At 37.6% G+C, this 19,905-nt stretch overlaps 2 protein-coding genes across 3 annotated transcripts in view; one reads left to right on the top strand and one right to left on the bottom strand.

Moving 5' to 3' along the window:
* Positions 1-19,905, bottom strand: part of LOC141444131 (gamma-tubulin complex component 2-like) — a 36,126-nt gene that overhangs the window by 6,717 nt on the left and 9,504 nt on the right. For both annotated transcript variants that reach the window (XM_074109566.1, XM_074109575.1), the window contains exon 13: positions 765-908. In XM_074109566.1, the coding sequence (XP_073965667.1) occupies positions 765-908 (144 nt within the window). The remainder of the gene's footprint in view (positions 1-764; positions 909-19,905) is intronic.
* On the top strand, positions 2,420-19,091 carry pain (transient receptor potential cation channel family member painless). The gene is made up of 2 exons (XM_074109557.1): positions 2,420-2,587; positions 15,976-19,091. The coding sequence occupies exon 2, from the start codon at positions 15,996-15,998 to the stop codon at positions 18,828-18,830; it is 2,835 nt and encodes a 944-aa protein (XP_073965658.1). The 5' UTR covers positions 2,420-2,587; positions 15,976-15,995; the 3' UTR covers positions 18,831-19,091.

Here is a 19,905-nt window from a genome sequence, read left to right as displayed (position 1 = left end):
ATTCCCTGTAAAATTTTCATAAGACTAGGATACCTAATACCTAGACGAATCAGTATAACCCTTCCCTAAATTTTAAAATTGAATTTATCAATTTCTGTTCTGAACTCAGGTCCGAGTTGTAAAAGATACAACAGTCCGAAAAGTACGACGCAAAGGACCTTACATTAAAATATTGATGCATTCACTTCTCACTCTTGCGCACAGACGTTACGTGTCCCACGAAAGCGAGCCTTTATATTATACAGCACGGACTGTGAGCAATGGGCTTTACTGCTTTACGTTCATTTCCAAGTAAAAGCTAATGATTGTGGGGATCGGATCATTTACAGTGCTCATGTGGTTCTCATTAAACAGCAAAAGCAGTCTTTCAACAGCCGTGCCTTGATTCTGCTATCTTTACTGCCGAGTGCATTTCATTGTATCACTTAATTACCTCTCTACGTACATTCTAACCTTTCAGAGATAATGTGGTAAATGCGTAACACGCAACGCAAGTGGCGTTTACGACGTTTCATCCCTGAAAGAACCTTTACTTTGAGTTGTAATGAAATCGCTGCAGTAAGTTTTTTTTTCATGTACGAGAAGGTTCCTTTATACCTCCGTAGCTTCTAAGTGCAAATTGCGATGGAGTGTACTGTAGAGGTCCTAGCGGCCTAGCACAGAGATTATCGCCGACATAATGACGTATACTCTTGCTGTGAAATATATATATTTAAATATTAAAATCATCTCATTCACTTTCTTTATCTACACGAACACCGTACCTGTATGAAAGCGCAGAACTGCACGCAGACTTGGCACAGCGTTGTCACAGCCTTCAGCAGCTGCGGACTGGTGAGCATGCAGTCGCCCAAACACTGCTCTAGGAAGTCACTGTGCCGCTCTAAAACTTCGTCCACGTTGTTTACCTAGAAATAAACAAGAAATCGATAAATAAGAAATAATATAGGTAATTAGCTTAGTTAGGTAGTAGAACTACTAGTTGATTCAGGATTGTTAGGGTTCCGGAGCCAAAATGGCAAAAACGGAACCCTTATAGTTTCGCCATGTCTGTCTGTCTGTCTGTCCGTCCGCGGCTTTGCTCAGGGACTATCAATGCTAGAAAGCTGTAATTTTGCACTGATATACCTATATGAAAACTATGCCGACAAAATGGTACAATAAAAATTAAAAAAATTTTTTAGGGTACCTCCCATAGACGTAAAGTGGGGGTGATTTTTTTTTCTCATCCAACCCTATGGTCTGGGGTATCGTTGGATAGGTCTTTTAAAACCATTAGGGGGTTCCTAAGACGATTTTTTGATTCAGTGATTTGTTTGCGAACTATTCAACTTTAAAGTGCAAATTTTCATTAAAATCGAGCGTCCCCCCCCCCCCCCCTCTAAAATCTAAACCGGTGGGTGGAATTTTTTATAAAAATTCAGGATGATAGTAAGTATATCAAACTTACAAGGAAAACTATAGCGGTTAAGTTTGCTTGAAAATTATTAGTAGGTAGTTTAAAAGTAAATAGCAGCCCAGGTATAAAATTTACCTAAACTTGGAAGATTGCGTATAAAATACGAAATCCTTAGAAAAATACTACTTAATTTTTTCGTAATGGCTACGGAACCCTATTTTGGGCGTGTCCGACACGCTCTTGGCCGGTTTTTTTGTAGTTATATTTGTTAACATATTTAGAACTCGACCTGTCGAATAAATAGTTGATAACTTAGGAAGCGGTCACAATATGAGGCTTATTGCTCTCGCTGCTTCCTAAGTTTTCAATCAATTATTTGAAAAGCACGAGCGCTCGAAAGATGTTGTACAAACACTACGTTCTACACGAATAGTAGTATTACGTAGAACTCAAGAAATCTGAGATTCGATTTGAATTTTATCTACAAAACAAAGTAGCTGTATGCGATAACCCGTCGGGAGAAATCACCCAACAGGCAACCCCTGTACAAAGATTCTTTGTTTATGGAAGTAAAGTATTTGAATTAAATTAAGCCGCGCAATGAGTAACGTAACCTTGTGCCGCGTGAGCCAGCACCGCCTACGAATTAACAACAACTCGCTCCGCCCACTGCAAAAACTAAGGTTCTACAAAAAATATATAGAACATGGCTGTCTTAAGGTTTCAGCACAACCAAACCTTTTTCAACAATTATACCTAACTAAGCCACTGAAATGAACTTGGAATATCATTTCTTTCTTACTTTTTTTACGACAAATCTTTACCAAGGAATCGCATAACAGTGCGGAAGTTTGTCTTTCAGTTTTGGCTGCAACCACGCGATTGAAAATATACCTACCATCCTGATTACATTGGCAAGCATATTAAAACAATATGTACTTTAAACTTTACAATGTACCTACTTACAACCAAAACAAACTGTTCTGTTTAACAAGTAAAGCCGACTATTAGCTATCAGACGGTCATTAATGCAGCATGGCTGGTAATTGGCGGTGGCAGGATCCGAGCGCCCACTCGCGCTCACTCCGACGAATCCCAGCGACGCAGGCGCACCGTCGCCATGCGAGACAAGTGAGCAGTGACCAAGTGATTGTGGCCAGTGAATTACAGTGAACAAAACAAATTCAGGTGGGTTTAGAACAAAAAAAAATCAAGTTTCCGCAATAAAACCCAGTGAGTGCGTTATTGGATAAACATGACAAAAGAAATTGTTGTACGTCGCAATTTGAAACCCGCGCTACCGTTTATCGCCTCAGGTATCCAGCGACTTTCCAGAAGTATCCACTTTAGTGGCCTTTGTAATTTTGTGAAGCAAATTGTTAGATCTCAATTTCAACATTGGTTAGGAAGCATAAACATTTCAAAACAATTGATACGAAACAAGCGGAGTAATACGTCACAGCTACAGAATATCCTCGCATTACTACTAAATATATACTAAACTAAACATATAAACAAAATTCAATAAAAGTGTGCTTCAGCCTTGTATCGTTCTACAAAGTGTCTACGATTAGCTTTAGAAGCAGTCAAAACACAAAACATAATGTGGGTGTAAACATAAAGGAGACCATCACATGTGTGGACCCGTCAAGCCCTCATACAAGGTCGCCATGACGTCACTTATGAAGCTGGATAAAGAGCAGTGTATAGATAGACCACGGGAAGTTGTGTCATGATGAGAGTAATTGATAAATTGCCACAATATTGTAACGGGCAGGCGCATATCCGGTGAAGGTTTAAATATTTTTTCAAACACAATGAACCCGAGCCGTTTGATTGCAAATGCGTGTTTAGCAATGCAATAGTGCTGTTACACAGGTACGGGGTAGGGCTCAAGGGAACTGGTTTGTAAGTGATTCGACTATACTGCTGTCTGCAGATTCCTGTCTTGACTTTGAGTTCAACAATAGATGAACGACGACTTTTGAAAACTGACATGGCTAAGTGCTACATCTAATTATGTTACTATTTTAGTCCTGCTCTAATAAAAGCATTTACGCAATGTAACAGGAACACTGTAAACTCAATTAAGTAAGGTCCTTGTTAAAGCTCTTTTACGAGGAACAACTAGAACATTGCATCTTGCATCAGTTTTACCGGTCGTTTATAAGGGCATTAGTTGTTAGGAGACGGATAAGAAGTGGAAGCTATGAAAACAGTCCGACGAAAAGTTATAACCGGGCGAAAATTGTGGTTTTTGTTTAGCTATAATATACCAACGAGTATAAATAAGAAACTAAGGTAGTGATGATGTCTAGCCAGATTGATGGTGAAACCAGCAGGTTAAAAAATCTTGAAATGCTAAACTTGACGGACATGAGATGACCCGCGACGACCTCATAGCCTTTATTGAACAGTCATCAATAAAAATCAGTTTAATCATCCGCGTAGTTTACGATATGCGACCTCAAATACTGTTATCTAACGTGCTCTTTTACAAACTGGTCAAACGTCGGACCCTGTTTGTAGATTTAAATTCGAGAATTATGTGTGAAACAACTATTTAGTTATGCGTAACGAATACCTAAGATTTGTTTGGCTTAACGTGTAGTTTTACATTTGACTCGTATTCGTTGCAAGTGCCGTATTTCAACTTAACCACACATGTCTTACCTGATTTTTGCATCGGATTACATTACCGGTGGAGGGAAATGCTATCATATTATCTGCATATTTCCATATTCAATAGTCGACGGTAGCAAACTCACGAAACACACAAACATTGGTGCAAATGTTGACAAAAGATGACGGCATTCGCCTACATGTCCGGCCGTACTTACACCAAATAGGGACCTCCGGCTGTTTCTTGGACTTAATATATTCACACTCGTCCTTAAATAAATTATCGACTACCATATACACTCGGTAAACGGTTCTTCGAATACGGACATAATTTGGCAGAAATTACTTATCGTCAGTGTGACATACTGTAACTTCACAATATGTTTTGTTATTTTGGATGTGTGAAACGCAGTGGAAACAGACTCTTAAATCACGCAGAACCGTTGACGGCAAATGAATCGAATCAAGTAATTTGAAAGAGCTACCAAGTAATCATGTGTAATGATATAATGATACATTACCTACATTATACGGACCGCAAACATAACTATATCGTCTAAAAAAAGTAATAAACAGCTTCATTTCAGCATATTGCCATAGTTGTTTCTGACTTTGGATACTTTCATTCTATCAGCAAATGAGTAAGTACTTGTTTGTGAAAGAGCGGTACCAGCGGTGATTTGGATTCTGATTTCAATGTAACAATGCGAGAACCCAATGAATTTACGAATTTCCGACGTGCGTAACAGCGATCTGAAAGTGTTTAAGATTATAAATAAGAATAAAAGCAGCAAAGATCAGAGCAAAAACTGTTAATCACAAGTACCAGCGCAAGCGCGTCGGTCCAGCGATTCGAAATAGCTCAAAGAGTTTAAACGCTCTCTCTTGCGTGTACCTACTTCAGCTCAGGGTGTCGTAAATGACCGGGTAGATTGCTCGATCTTTATGGGCTATTAAGCAGGGTACGGAGAGTTGATTTGGAATAACGTCATTAATATACAAGCTTTCCGGTCGCACTGTTAATGCATCACGTCTCGAAATAAACACTCCAACGCTCCATATCTTCATTGCCCGTTTGAAATATACAAGTTGTTTATTTATCAACATTTCAACTCATAAGATCACAACAAATGCTAATTCGCTGAAAGATAACGGAGGTTTCTCGAGAGTTTATTCAACGATTTCTAAGTGGGCACATGCTTACGACGACTCTCTTTTTAACGGCGGAGCAAATTAAGCACGAAGTTGACAAAAAGCCTCGTCTACTATTTGAGACTAGGTACACGTGTGTGGAAATTGAAATGTCGACAATGTCGTGTGTGGAACGGAAGGCTTTTTCTGTTTAGTTGGTCAAGCACCGGATGTATAGAAATGTGTATACTCGTAGGTACCTACTCGCAGCAGCGACGCCAATTTTCGACGGCTAACTCGACATGCATTTGTCTATAAGATCGTACAAATATTACATTTGAAATTTTGGTCTCATGGCAAATTATATCACGATTTAGCTATAACCATAAAGGCAATCATCTTTATGCTTTATATGTCAGGTAAATTGTGCGTGGAAGAGCAGTAAGAGACATTTGGAAGCATAAAAGTCAAGCTTCATTAATCTAAATGATTTATTTACTTTAGAAAACGAGGGTAAAGTTCTGTAAACATAATTAAGAATGTTTTTATAATCAGATTACATTAAGCTCATGACAAAATTACAAAATAGTTTTTTAACGACCGTCGTTTAATATTGAGATATTTGACTTTATCTTCAATGGGACTAAATTAATTTAATTACAAACTAAGTAAATCCGACTTTTGTTGTTGATTTGGTTTTGTGTTACCATCCGCAATGACTAATATTAAAATTTTCCTTCAATTTGTTTGTCAACTAATGAACACGCGTATTCTCGTAGGCATTATGGCAGTGACATAATATCAAAGGCAGTTTTAAGACTAAACATTGCACAGAGCAACAAGTTAAACGTTGATGATCTCGATCTCTTATTGCCTATTGCAAGCCCGATAGCGCGGTTGGTCAAGGCGATCGAGATGCAAGCAGGTTGACTCAAAGTGCACAATATTGTAATGCTTACATACACGAATCCAGTATACCCACGCATGAGTCACAGACAGTCACATAACCAAATCAAACAATTAGCAGATTAAGTTATGTTCAAACGTCAAAGTTGAATCATTGAGTGATTTGGATGAACTGTTGACCGATACACCTACTATCCGTAATATAAGTACTTAATCAATAAAAAGCTCCTAAGTAAAGTAAGGCGTGGTCATGGTCTTTGAACAGCAGCAACAAACTGACTAACTGATTTGGAACTACCAACACCACAGGCTAACAGAGGAAACTACACGCACATATCCGAAATATACGTATGATTCAATTATAGAATTGAAACAGAACATTATTATAATTAAATTACACCAGTATATTGAATCACGTTTCTGATTCAATTTTGACAAAACGTGCGCACAGACGTGCGCGAATAAGCTATTACACTAATTTAAAACCGCTTTCACTTCCTCAGAGGCAATATGGTCTTATAATACATATATCGCTGTATAATTCATAATAAACGACTGTACAGCCAACACCAAATTTTTCAATAGGTACTCAAAACTGCAAACACGTCTAGTATCTAACGACTTCAGAGGTTGGAGCACGTTAAAAGTTAGATGCTAAGGTATATCTGACAAGGATTTACCCGCGACTTTGCGCGCGTGAATCGAATAGTCCGAATAGTCGGGTGCCAACGAGTTTCTGATCGACTTGACTCTTTGGCGCTGCGTAGAGATTTAGCTTCACTGTGCATCCTCTATCGCATGTACAACGGGGAGTGCTCCGAGGAGTTATTCGGGTTGATCACTGCCGCATCCTTTCGCCACCGACCTACGCGACAACACTTCCATCCTCACCATTTAGATGTAGACTGTGCGTTTTTCCAGAAATTTCCTGCCTCGCACAGCAAAACTCTGAAATGAACTATCGCCTGCGGTATTCCCGGACCGATATGACCTTCAAGTTTCCAAGAAAAGAGCGTACTCCTACCTTAAAGGCCGGCAACGCACTTGTGACTCTTCTGGTGTTGTAGGTGTCCATGGGCGACGGTAATCGCTTACCATCAGGCGATGCGCCTGCTCGTTTTCCCCCTATACCATAAAAAAATTGTTCCCTCAGTCGAATGAAAATCCCGAGATTTTATCAAATTCCCGTGGAAATTCCCAAAAAAAAAACAGAATGACCTTCATTTACGTTTCATTAGGAACACGCATGCAAAATTGACTTACCTACTGCCCTAAACTCAATGGTGGAGATTTTAGGAATTGACGCGCATGAAACACGACCCTGTGGGAGAAGTTTAACCTGTGTTGTTCCAGAAATCCAGCTACTTGTATACCATTTCACTCAAATCTTTTCAGCCGTTTTAGCGTGAAAGAGTAACAAACTCGGACACATATCCGCTATTCCGCTCTCATATACTTTCATCTTTATAATATTAAATAATAGGGTCTAAACGCTTTCATATTTCATGCTGACGGTAGTGTTTTTTGTTAATTTATAAAGAAGCTGGTACGCGGAGGCGTGCTCGGCAATTAGGGCGTAGCGTTCTAGCGGTAGCGCGGAGATAAAGCCCGCTTACCGATATCATTGGGAAACAACGGAAGGGGCTAATTGCGCTGACCATTAGAGAACATTTCTAAACAACTAATTGACGAAAGAATAAGTTTATTAATGTAAATTTAAAAGCGTACCCGCCTACTTTGATAGTATTACGATCTATACTATACATACCTACATACTAATATTATTAATGCGAAAGCAATTGTCGGTTGTCTCACCTTTTCACGCTTAAGTAAATCGCTGAACCGTTTTAGACGAAATTTATTATTGAGATAAGTAGTTCGGGAAGCACCATAGGATAGCTTTTATCCCGGACAATTGCATAGCTCCGTGGGCGAGCGATAAACAAAATCTAGGCAGATGAAGTCGCAAGCAAAAGCTATAGTAATTAACACACGTATTTCCTTAAAAAAAAGTATTGTAAAATGTTTGTTCGTGTGTCGGTTTCATTTTGGTTCGAGTTTGTATGAACAACCCCTACAAATAGGACTAGGAAAAAAACCCGGTCAAGTGCGAGTCAGATCGCGCACCGAAAGTTCCGTACAAATTTGTTTGTAAATAGATCTTTGATGGAGTAAGACCTTCCTTCTAGCCAAATTTCATGATTCTAGGTCTACGGGAAGTAGCCTATAGGGTTTGATTCCACTGCGACATGTATGAAAAATAAGGCTCAAATAATCTTATGCGCTAATGTAGAAGCTTTATTTTTTTATAGCTTCAAGGGGCCGCAGGCATAAGTATTAAGTAAGGTTTTAATTTCAACTTGATACCTCCACGCGTTTCCCAGAAAAAGGTCATGACAGACATACGGACAACAAAGTGATCCTATAAGAGGCTATAGGGGTTCCGTTTTTCCTTTTTTAGGTACGGAACCCTAAAAATGTAGTAATGAGATTGATTGCAGGTGGTTATATATTTTCAAAACGACGCCATTATTATTTAGCAATAGTATAACAGCATTATGTTGCATAGTGGTTTTACAATTAAACTTGACACTATTTAATGCCATATAAGCTTATGCTTTAATGTTGAGTTTTATTGAAACTTCCAAAAGTAGTTCGTGATCTAAACAATGTTTAGAACATATAAATCATATTGTATCTGACGTGTTGTATAAACACCATTCACTATGCAAATAAAACTGTTGGAAGCTACCGATAGACAAATACGCAAGGGCATAGAAAAAATAGACTTATGTAATTTATTCCAGTAAGACTTTTCGAACTGTGTAAACTTTCAAAGATTTAGATAAACATGTTTAAATTTATTAGTTCTGTCAAAAAGAAGTTATGATATTTGCAACACTAAGGACCTGTTCACTCTCTGTAAAGTTTTTGTAATTTTATATGACATAATATATGTGTGATGTGATAACGTCTGTGCTTAAAACAACGAGAACAGATCGTCCATCCACCATTATCTCTGATATTTAATTTTCTAGATTTTTTTTACCGAACAACGGCAAAATCCACTAGATAGTGGCAAAATTGTCCTCTGATAGACAGAGCTACGTTTAAAAATAAACTAAACTAACGACAGAGGAGGAGGAGTGTACACTGTATAGGCTATTTAAAAAAAAAAACAACAGAACAAAATATACAGAAACGGCCTAATAACTGTCACCCAAGAACTTACCATGCGCTGAAACAAGGGGTCAAAGTATTTCCTTTAGAACATAACTGAATTACTTATCAGTATAATAGGTTACTTATCAGTATAATACATTAGGAAGGTAACTAAATTTAATTTCGTATGTAACTATTTGAAGTTGTAGATAAAGTCTTCGCTATAATAATATTAATATTTTATAATCAGATCATAGCAATTTGAACAATCGAATCAATTTTTAAAATGGGCGCCTTAATGCCAGTAACGTCAAAATGGTATAATGGTTGGCCTTTTGCTATGGTCAGTGGTTATTGACAGAAATTATAAAAGTAGCAATGGTATCAAGTACTATTTATAAATGTAACTTACGTTACTTTAATTACACCTACTACCTACATTAATTTTTATAGGTAGCATGACGTTCATAGTATTTTAGTACCAGGGAACTAAATTTTCTTATACTTTTATAATGATGTATAATATTATATTTTAAAATATTATCAAACGGCCCATTGAATGAATGGTCCCTTTCCTGACTTGTGCAAGTCAATCCCAATCACGTGCCCAGAATCATCCTGTATTGATGCTGGCTGTACAGAGTAAATTTATTTCCTAAAATGAAGTGTTACTTGGCTCAAGTTGGCTCTAACAAATCCCATTAGCGTATTGTTATCGGCTATCTCGGCCCGCACGTCATAATGTGCTGATAATCTATTCTGCTTATTGTATCTATGCATTACCATTTGGTTAAGCAACAGCAACAGTGAAAAGGTAGTTCAAACACGCTGATAAGATATCTCCGGAGTCGGAAGCTACCCAACTTCTATTAACGTGATTTTGTTGATACTTGTCCGGAAGGCACTTTTTGAGATTGAGACCTCGATATTTGGCTTCTCTAATTTTCATCACTTTCAGCAATAACTCGATGTCTCAAACCACTTTAGGTTAGGTTAATACCGTTTTTTTTTGTTTTCTTTTATGATAAATTTAGTAACTTCATGAAGAAAATGACAAAGTCTTTGGCAATTGTAGGTACCAACTAACAGTAATATACTCGTAACTACGCTTGCCATAGGGTCTATCTAGCCTAGTCATCTCTATATGATTGGTTTTTGGAGTATTTTTGTATTTTTTATTTCAACTCCAAATTTGTTACTTTTACGGGTATCCCTTGAAACCATATCGAAAATACAAACTGAGACATGGATGCACAGAAAAACCAGAAAAAGAGACCAGCACTGGGAATCGAACCCAGGTCCTCAGCAATCCGTGCTGCGTGCTATAACCCCTACACCACTGCTGGTCATCTCTGTCTAGGTAGTTGTTTGCTAGTGCAAAATAATGCAGTAAAGTCAATTAGGTACTATTCTAGCTCAAGTCTGTCTACGTAGAGCTAACGTTGACATGGGAAGGTAGAGTCTGATGATAGTAGAAACTCAATGTATTAATAAGCTTTAAGAATGGAAGATAGGTGACTATTTGAGCGTTTTGACCGCTGTTAAACGACATTACCTACCATATCCTATGTTTATTAGCACAGCGGAAGGACAAGTCGCAAAAATTTTGATCAGACCAGCTTTAGCATCGGTATTGTCTTTAGTTTTAATAAAAAAATATCCCTGGGCATCACTTCTTCTAACAATACTCTTTTTACAATACCCGCCGAAAAGGTAATGACGAAAAATAAACGCCGAATATTCACCCAGAAGCCCAGATAATCTAATGTTTGTTCAATTAAAGGCTTCCATAGTTCGGCTCAGACCGAATTTCCGTGACCAGTGGCAGGCTGCGTAGGGAGCCATAATGATGGAGCAATTGTTCCAAATTTCTCCTCCACCATTAAATTAATGCTACACGCGTGCTGGGCTCTCTCACTTGCTAGAAACAAGTAATTGGACCGATTTACGCACCGCATTAAATTATTTTTAACTATCATTATAAGCCACAGTCAAAAATGAACCTTGGCATCTCCAAGTTAGTTCGTAGTCTCATTTTCGTCCGAACGTTTTACATCGGTTAATTTGGACATGATTTTATTGCTGCATAATTGTTGTAAGTGAAGCGTTGATGAATCGATGAGATACAGTAATGTGCCTTGTGTTGCAATTTGCATACTAAGCACCCGCATGTGCCGTTGTAAAACTTTGTAAAGTTTCCTCGGTAGGTACCTACTATACTATTTAACATCTCGTGTTCGTCAAAATAGCTATTTTCTAACGAATTCTTTTATTATCCTTAAACTGGTTGTTCCTTATTTTGACAATAATTGCACATAAAATTGTTAAATGTTAATTATCGAGTTACTCGATTCGAGTTGGTATGCGGAAGGATAATTTAATTAATTCGGTAAAAGAGGTTTCAGAAATATGTTTTTCTTTTCAAGATTATAGTTATTGTTCAATATTTTTCTACCTTTTGCTCGATAATAGTTAAAGATAGTATCTACCTATTAATTATAACACAAAATAAATATCGCACGTTTAAGGACTTTAGCACATAAAAGATCTATTATAAAACTAATGAATATGTTATGTGCTATAAGGCTTAAAATCATTAATGACCCACATTTTAAAAAGTTTTTAAAAGTTAAACATTGGTGACTAATAACAGTCAAGACGCTTTATGCGTTTAAAAGATTCCTTGAACTATTTAGAATAATCCTTCATTTAGTTTACGGTGCTTAATTTGCCACGCTCGCTGGCTTTGTTGGAATAACATTTGTAGCCAGTAAGCCCATGACTAACCCATGCTTGCGGATTACGTCGTTGGACAAATATGGAGCAATGGTAGGTAGACACTCACGTAAAAATTAAGTTTTCCTCTTTATTAAACAAAAACATACCATTATGCAGAGAAATCGGTCAAAGTGACAATTGACTGTTTACGAGCCTTACGTTGTCTAACCTTACTGTTGAAGTAATCACATACCATACTTACGTAGTTAGGTATTGCATTTCGCTGAGGTCACAGAGAACGATGCTTTACCACATGATATAAATAACATTAGGCTACGTTTCCACCAGAGATGTGCGAGGATGTGTTGCGAGGAATGTGTTTGTCATGAACCCATTTTTTTTTCTTTTTTTTATTCGACTGGATGGAAAACGAGCAAGTGAGTCTCCTGATGGTAAGAGATCACCACCACCCATAAACATCTGCAACACCAGGGGCATTGCAGATGCGTTGCCAACCTAGAGGCCTAAGATGGGATACCTCAAGTGCCAGTAATTTCACCGGCTGTCTTACTCTCCACGCCGAAACACAACAGTGCAAGCACTGCCGCTTCACGGCAGGATTAGCGAGCAAGATGGTGGTAGCAATCCGGGCGGACCTTGCACAAGGCCCTACCACCTGCAAATAAAGAACCAATAAAAACTCTTTATTCACCTAGCCTCGCTCCGCTCAGCTGTTACCACCAGAGCGGTGCTGTGCGAGGATAATAGGTAAATGAAGCGTTTCTATTGGTTAATGAAAAACACATACCTCGCAACATATCCTCTTACATCTCTGGTGGAAACGCAGTCTTATTCTAATATTTATCCGTTATTTCTAATTTAAGTAATTTATTGAATCAGGCGTTACTTTGCTCATCCGTGACCTGATAGCTACGTCTATGCAACAAATGTGTGTTCATGCATACAGTGAGGAGCTCCTCCACCTGCACACTGTAAGAACACGAGTTTCGATCTCAACCAGAGTTCATCTTCAGAGCAACCGTTCACCATGCTACCAGATGTTAGACATACACACACACATATACGAGTATATCGTCTATCTATATATAATAATATAGTGTTAACTTAACATTGAACTATAAGTAAGTACCATCAGCCAAATTAGTGGTCTATCAATTTTTAAACAAGTTCCTATCAAATGAATATGTCGCTAAAGTCGAACTTTCAAGTTGACAGACACGTCTATTGGCATTATTGTTTTATGATATGACATGCAAACGATTATCAACTTTAGGGTGGTAGACCACATATTTGGCTGATTTCCTATACTTGCCTATCTCGTTTTATTTGCAAAATAGGACTTAAAACTTTATCATACAGCAAGTTATAAAGCCTTTAACTAAACCAACTAAACACCGGTTGTAATTTTCGCTCCGACACGCTATACGGTTCCAAAATAAAGAAGAAAATGAAAAGTTCAAAGAGGCATAAAGTGCTCGCCGCTAACAATACAAGTGCTCGGTCATCGGAACGCAATGAGATACTCCACATGTTCTGAGTTGTATTCGTACGCTGCCAAGTGCTAACATACTACCAGTTTCGAATAACGTTTTAACCATTCAATACTAACATGAACCTATTATAAAAACGGGCTAGTGCGAAAAAGAAAGTAATAAAGTAAAAAAAAAATAGCTATTTTCAAATTTATTTCTTACTTTTCCCTTGCCAAGTTTCGTGATTCTGTGTATACGGGAAGTATGACTAGTCTGTAGGTTTGATAGGTATATGAATTAAATTTGATATCTCCACGCACTCCTGAACCTGAACCTTATTAGGTAGGTACGCGTTTCTTTTTTCTTCCTAAGATACAGATAGGGAACGTTAAAAAGAATTGCGATTTTGTTCTGAGTATTGTTGATACTCTACTTGTGTTTAAGGGTAGGTCATCAACTGTAATAGTAGCCTTCATTGGTGTAGGTTTTTTTTTTAATCTAAGCTAGAAAAGTCTTCCAGAATAGCTATTCACATTGACATAAGTCTGTTTATTTAATTTAATACTATTTATTAGCCAACGATAAGTCGCTGCGAAGAGTAGGGCACCTACACGGGCATTGCCGTATAACGGAGCAGCCAAAAAGATCTCAACACATTCTTGAATATACGGCTGCCCCTTGAAATGTCGACAAACTATTTATCGAATTTCATTTCATCGAAAAAAAATATACTTAAATTATTCAATACTAATATTTTCTCTTGGAGTAATTTCACTTCATCGACTATTCAGTATTCATTACATATTAAAACAATTATTAGAACAACAATACATTTGCTTAAAAATACATTACATCAACTATTCATGAAACAGAACAACTAAATATCGCTGTTTATTTCTTCGAAAAATAGATTAGGTTAGGGTAGAACTGTGACCCTAAAAAATAAACCGATAGGTACCAGAAAAATAGGTAAGGTTTGAACTGTGACCACAACAAAAATAAATCGCTACCTACCAGGAAAGTAGGTTAGGTTAGGTAAGAAATGCGACCCCAACAAAAATAAATCACTACCAAAAAAGTTTAGGTTAGGTAATAACTGCGACCGCAACAAAAATAATCTATTAAATAATATTTTCAGAAATTAAAAATCGGTAATTTTAAAATACAAATTTTAATCCTTCGGGGTAATGAATATTCAATGAAATTAAAAAATAGGAAACGTTGACTTTTAACTGATATTCGAATAAAAGTTCGTCGACATTTCAAGGGTAAACCTGAATGCACGTAAAACGAATTTCAGAAGCTTTCTTTCTATCGGAAAAAACAGCAGCTGTTATACACGATTGATAACACATACATTTATAGTTATACATGTGTCCATTCTATACAATTCTCTTCTCGTATACGCCGAAGATATGTACCGTACCTACCATTGTGTGCTCACCTGCTCATAGTCAGTCGACTTTTATACCAGCCATTGATTAATTGACAGACCGGTTCGAAGAATAAAACATGGGTTAATTTAGTGGAAGTAATTCGATTTGTGTACGTGTATACGTGTCGTTAAAAGATAAATAATCGCGCTTTACCATCGGTTCATAGCGTAGAGGCTTATTCTGCTCGGTTGAAACTCAAGCGTATGTAAACTTTTGTACTGTCGAAATTACAGCCTTGTTAGCCAAAGTTTTTCTTTGCGATCGCTTAAACCGATATTATTTAGTCACGTCACAGATGATAGATGAACAAATACAATTATTCGTTACATTACTTACAACATCAAATAAGTACTTGATTCAATTTTGTACCTAGTAATTTTCCTAATCGTCAACGATTTGTTAATAAAACTCTATAAGATTGATTACTTTATTTGGTTAGCTATGATGTCGACAAATTTGTAGAAAATCCTGTCTATGCAAGGTGTTTTAAATTCAACACAGTACATAATTTAGCAGATAGTTGTGTTAGTTTGTTTGAATACCCCTGTAAAGGCTTTTTCATCGAAGCTTCGAAATATGGTCACGCTTTTGACGCGGTAGGTCGGTACTTACTTTGATTAAACCAACTAACATCAAATAAAAATCCGGATTTTTTTTTGGGTTGTTCAGTTAAACTGAACTAAACACCTGCTAAAATATTCCTGATTAATTCAACATATTGTAGAAGTTTAAGCAATGTACATTTTGCCTAACTGACAAAGTGTTAATATTTGGTGTGCCAGCATCGTTAACACATTCTACAAAAGATTATAGACAACTAACGACGCCGCCTTGATTCATCACGGCCGCTTCACACGAATGTTTGCACAAACTTTTAGCATTTTCATTAAAAACCTCGTTGACTTAACAAATTAACGATACCCGAGTAAAGACTAAATATAGCAACATACGGCTCATGAGAAAGTGCAACAGATGTGGCGGCAAATTAAATTCAATTAAACAATCAGTGTAACGACCAGTTGTAGTACTACACAAAAGTATCAAAACAATTTGGCTCAATGAGATAATTGTCTGATAAATTATTTTAGTCTTTTTTTGTCCTTTACAGATGCCAGTACGTTGTGAGCCATGACTCGCGACAATTACGAGATGAACTCCCGGCAGCTGTCACGGGGAAGCTCCCTTTTCGGCACAGATCCTCAAGTGCAACTCAGAACTGCTCTACGGACTAACGACTTCCCAACTTTCAAGAAATTAGTCAGCTACGGCGCCGTCGATCTAGAATACGTGAACCCTTACCCAGACCACAAAACATGCCTCGAGCTAGCAATATGCGAGCCGAACAAACAGGAATTTGTGAAACTCTTACTGCAACATGAAGTACAAGTGAACAAAGTGAACGAAACGTTTGCTTGTGCTCCGATTCATTTTGCCGTAGAAAATGGCAATATTGAAGCGTTGAAAGCTCTTTTAGATGATGACAGGATAGATGTTAATATTAAGAGTAAAGGCAACACAGCTCTACTGATGGCAATAAAGAAAATTGAAGATTTGGAAGATGATCGCGAACGAGACGTCTCCATCTACGAAGATATGGTAGAGCTTCTACTGAAGGCGGATTGTGATGCCAATTCGCCAGACCTTAAGGGAATAACCCCAGTTTATTCTGCAGCAAAGCAAGGACTGGGAAAAGTTATAACATTAATCATAGACTACGCGAGAAGCCCAGTGGATATTGATACTTATAAAGACAGGAGAGGGAAAACAGCTCGCTATTTCTTAAAAGAGGCATTTCCTCATTTGGTGGATAAATTTGACTCTTCAGCACAAGCAGAAGAAGTTATCAACAGTGACAAGCTGTTTTCATATCTTAGTCGGCATGACGAAAACAATTTCATTCGTGACTTCACAAAACTGGTCAACAAAAACGAGCATCGCCAAGTATTAGCCGCGAACAATGGAATGTTCACAATGTTACAATTTGCATCAGAAAAAGGTTTCGAAAAAGTTGTGGATACGTTACTGAACGCCGGCGCCGATCCCAATGCAACGTGTTCGGGTGAAACTAGCCGGCCAGTAGCACTTGCTTGTAAAAATGGTTATTGTACGATTTTGAAAATGTTCGTCGAAAACGAGTCTACATTGTTTGAGCCCGTTAACGGTGAATCTTTAATACAAACGACTGTGAAAGGAATGAAATCTTATGGAAAAAATGCCAACGCAGACTACAATGGATGTTTGGAATTATTACTGAAGCATCCTAAAATCAACATCAATGTCAACCATCCAGATATTAAGAATAACACTGCTCTACATTACGCGGCTAGAAATGGAGATAATGAAACGGTTTTGGAGTTGTTAAGGCACGGAGCTTGCGTAGGTTTGCGTAATAAATTTAACGAACCGCCGCTTGCAGATATTAATGCAAAGACACTGGAAACATACTTGGACGAATGCATCACAACAAACGGGGAACGACCAAGCGATGACGATTACGAAATTCACATGAAATATAGCTTCCTGGTTTATCCTAACAATTCGATTGAAAACGAAGTTTGCAAAGTTCCTCTTATCGATACTTCAAACAATAACGTTAAAGAATGTGACGCCATTCTAGCTCCAGAAACTGATGCACTTCTGTACATGACAAGAAACGAAGACCTCAGACCACTTTTGAAACATCCGGTTATAACCAGCTTTTTGTATTTGAAATGGCAAAGAATAAGCTGTTTATTCTATGCAAACATAACATTTTATTCCCTGTTATGGTTGTGTCTGATTCTCTACATTATACTTGGATATACGGGAAAGAAACAGTGGAGTTCCATTGAGGCATTGAATGTTGCAACGCATGTCGGCGCCACCGTTGGACTGATTCTTTTGATAATACGAGAATTGTTCCAGTTTCTAGTATCACCGACTAGATATTTGCAAAGTATAGAGAACTGGATGGAGGTATTTCTCATATTTGTTACGGCGTGGATCGTGTGCTATGACTCAGCCGCAGAACCAATAAAGCAACAACTATCAGCTGTAGCCATTTTGTTGTCATCTGCTGAATTGGTACTCCTCATCGGCCAATTCCCTACTTTGTCAACAAACATCGTCATGCTAAAAACTGTCTCTTGGAATTTCTTCAAATTTTTACTATGGTATTGCATTTTGATTATCGCGTTTGCGTTGAGTTTTTTCACACTATTCAGAAACGAAGTGGTAAACGATGAAAAAAAGGCACCAGATCCAAATAACGCTGGCAAAGAAGGTGAGGAAGAAGAGGAAGATTTCTTCGAAGATCCAGGACGGTCGCTATTCAAGACGATAGTTATGTTAACCGGAGAGTTCGACGCCGGGTCCATTAAATTCAGCACATTCCCAGTAACGAGTCATATCATATTTATTGTGTTCGTGTTTATGATTCCGATCGTTCTGTTTAATTTACTGAATGGCTTGGCTGTAAGTGACACTCAGGAGATCAGAGCAGATGCCGAGCTGGTTGGACACATCTCTAGAGTAAAGCTAATATCATACTTCGAAAGCGTTCTCATAGGTAATACCAAAAGTACCTCTAAACCTTCAGCTTGCTTCGCGTGGCTCCCCGCCTGGATTCGGGATATCAACATAATAAAACCAAAGACATTGTGTATGAAACCATTAGCAAAGCGCATATCTTTGTTCCCGCACTTCTTACCAAAGTACAGGATATTGGTGAAGCCGAATAAAGATAACGTGATAGAGATTCCACACGCAGAGCCGATTGGTAAGTTTGGGGACGATTACGAAGACATTGAAAGTGGTGGTTGCTGTTTTGAGAGATGTCAGAATTACAGACTGGACAGGAAAATTGTAAAGAACGCCAAGATTATCATCGGTAAGAAAACTAATGTAACGGAAATAGATGAACTGAAGGCTAGAATAGATGAATTACACAAGATGCTGAAGGAATCACTGCAGATACGACAATAGTTATTTGCCTCGCCGATTGTATTCAACTTTATTTTTAACTATAAGTTTAGATACTAAATAATATGTATAAGCTTCTAGCATATTTTAATATAGTGTGGTCTATATTTTAAATAGGCCAGAGAACAAATATTACTGGCTTTCTAAGCTTTTTTAAAACATTCTATAAGTACTAATTGATAGTGATATCATAAGAATCTCATTATTTCGATCTGCCTTCCATATTTGTTAATTCTATATTTAAAATAAACTATATTAACAAGATGTCTTCTTAAATATTTCATCTCCATTACCCTTAGATACTTAATACGATACGAATTTACCTAGTACACAGTCACAGGCCAAAAAAGTGTTAAAAAGATTTATGCAGTGAAAAAGTAATTTAGTATACAAACAAATATGCTAGTACGAGACTTTTGACGAGTTAGGGTCTAGGGCCTTACTTATCGTCACAGAATCAGCCTTTAGCCGATCAAAAAACGCTTTAGGTCCATGGAATAACACCGAAAATGATGTCGATCCGACCGGTCGACGCGAAATGACATTTAACTACGGAAAAAAGACTTTTTGGTATTGCGTGGACATACAGCGTTTTTTGACCGGGAAAAGCCGATTCTGCGTCGATAAATGTGGAGAGACCCTGAATAACCTCCTTTTTTACACCGTTTAAGAATGAGCTAATTTAAATAAATTAAACAATCTCATCATTACAATATTCATAATATTTAGTTGAGCACAATCAAATCATTTAATATAGGTAGACGATGCCTTGGTTTGATCGCTGCTGCACAGTAGCAGCATTAGAAATATAATAACATTCAAATCTTGGTATCAATGAGGGTTTTTCGAATGAAATATCGCTAGATGGCGTTAGTATCGTGAGATCCGTTTGACGTTTCAGTCTTGCTTGCGATTGGCTCATTTAATTATTAAACCAATCACGAGCGCGACGCAAACGTCAAACGGACCTCACGATACTAATGCCATCTAGCGATATTTCGCCTGTCGAAAAATCCTCATTATAACATTTCTAACCAATAAGCGGCGTTTTCCTCGCGAAAATAAACAGAGTCTTGTG

This window comes from Choristoneura fumiferana, chromosome 2 (assembly GCF_025370935.1).
Source record: "Choristoneura fumiferana chromosome 2, NRCan_CFum_1, whole genome shotgun sequence".
In the NCBI taxonomy this organism is placed as follows: domain Eukaryota; kingdom Metazoa; phylum Arthropoda; class Insecta; order Lepidoptera; family Tortricidae; genus Choristoneura; species Choristoneura fumiferana.
The sequence above is the reverse complement of the archived record's forward strand: the minus strand, read 5'-3'. Positions and strand labels throughout refer to the sequence as shown.

Bases quoted from the DNA above. Each gene is read 5' to 3' on its own strand.
- pain (XM_074109557.1), top strand. From the start codon at position 15,996: ATGACTCGCGACAATTACGAGATGAACTCCCGGCAGCTGTCACGGGGA.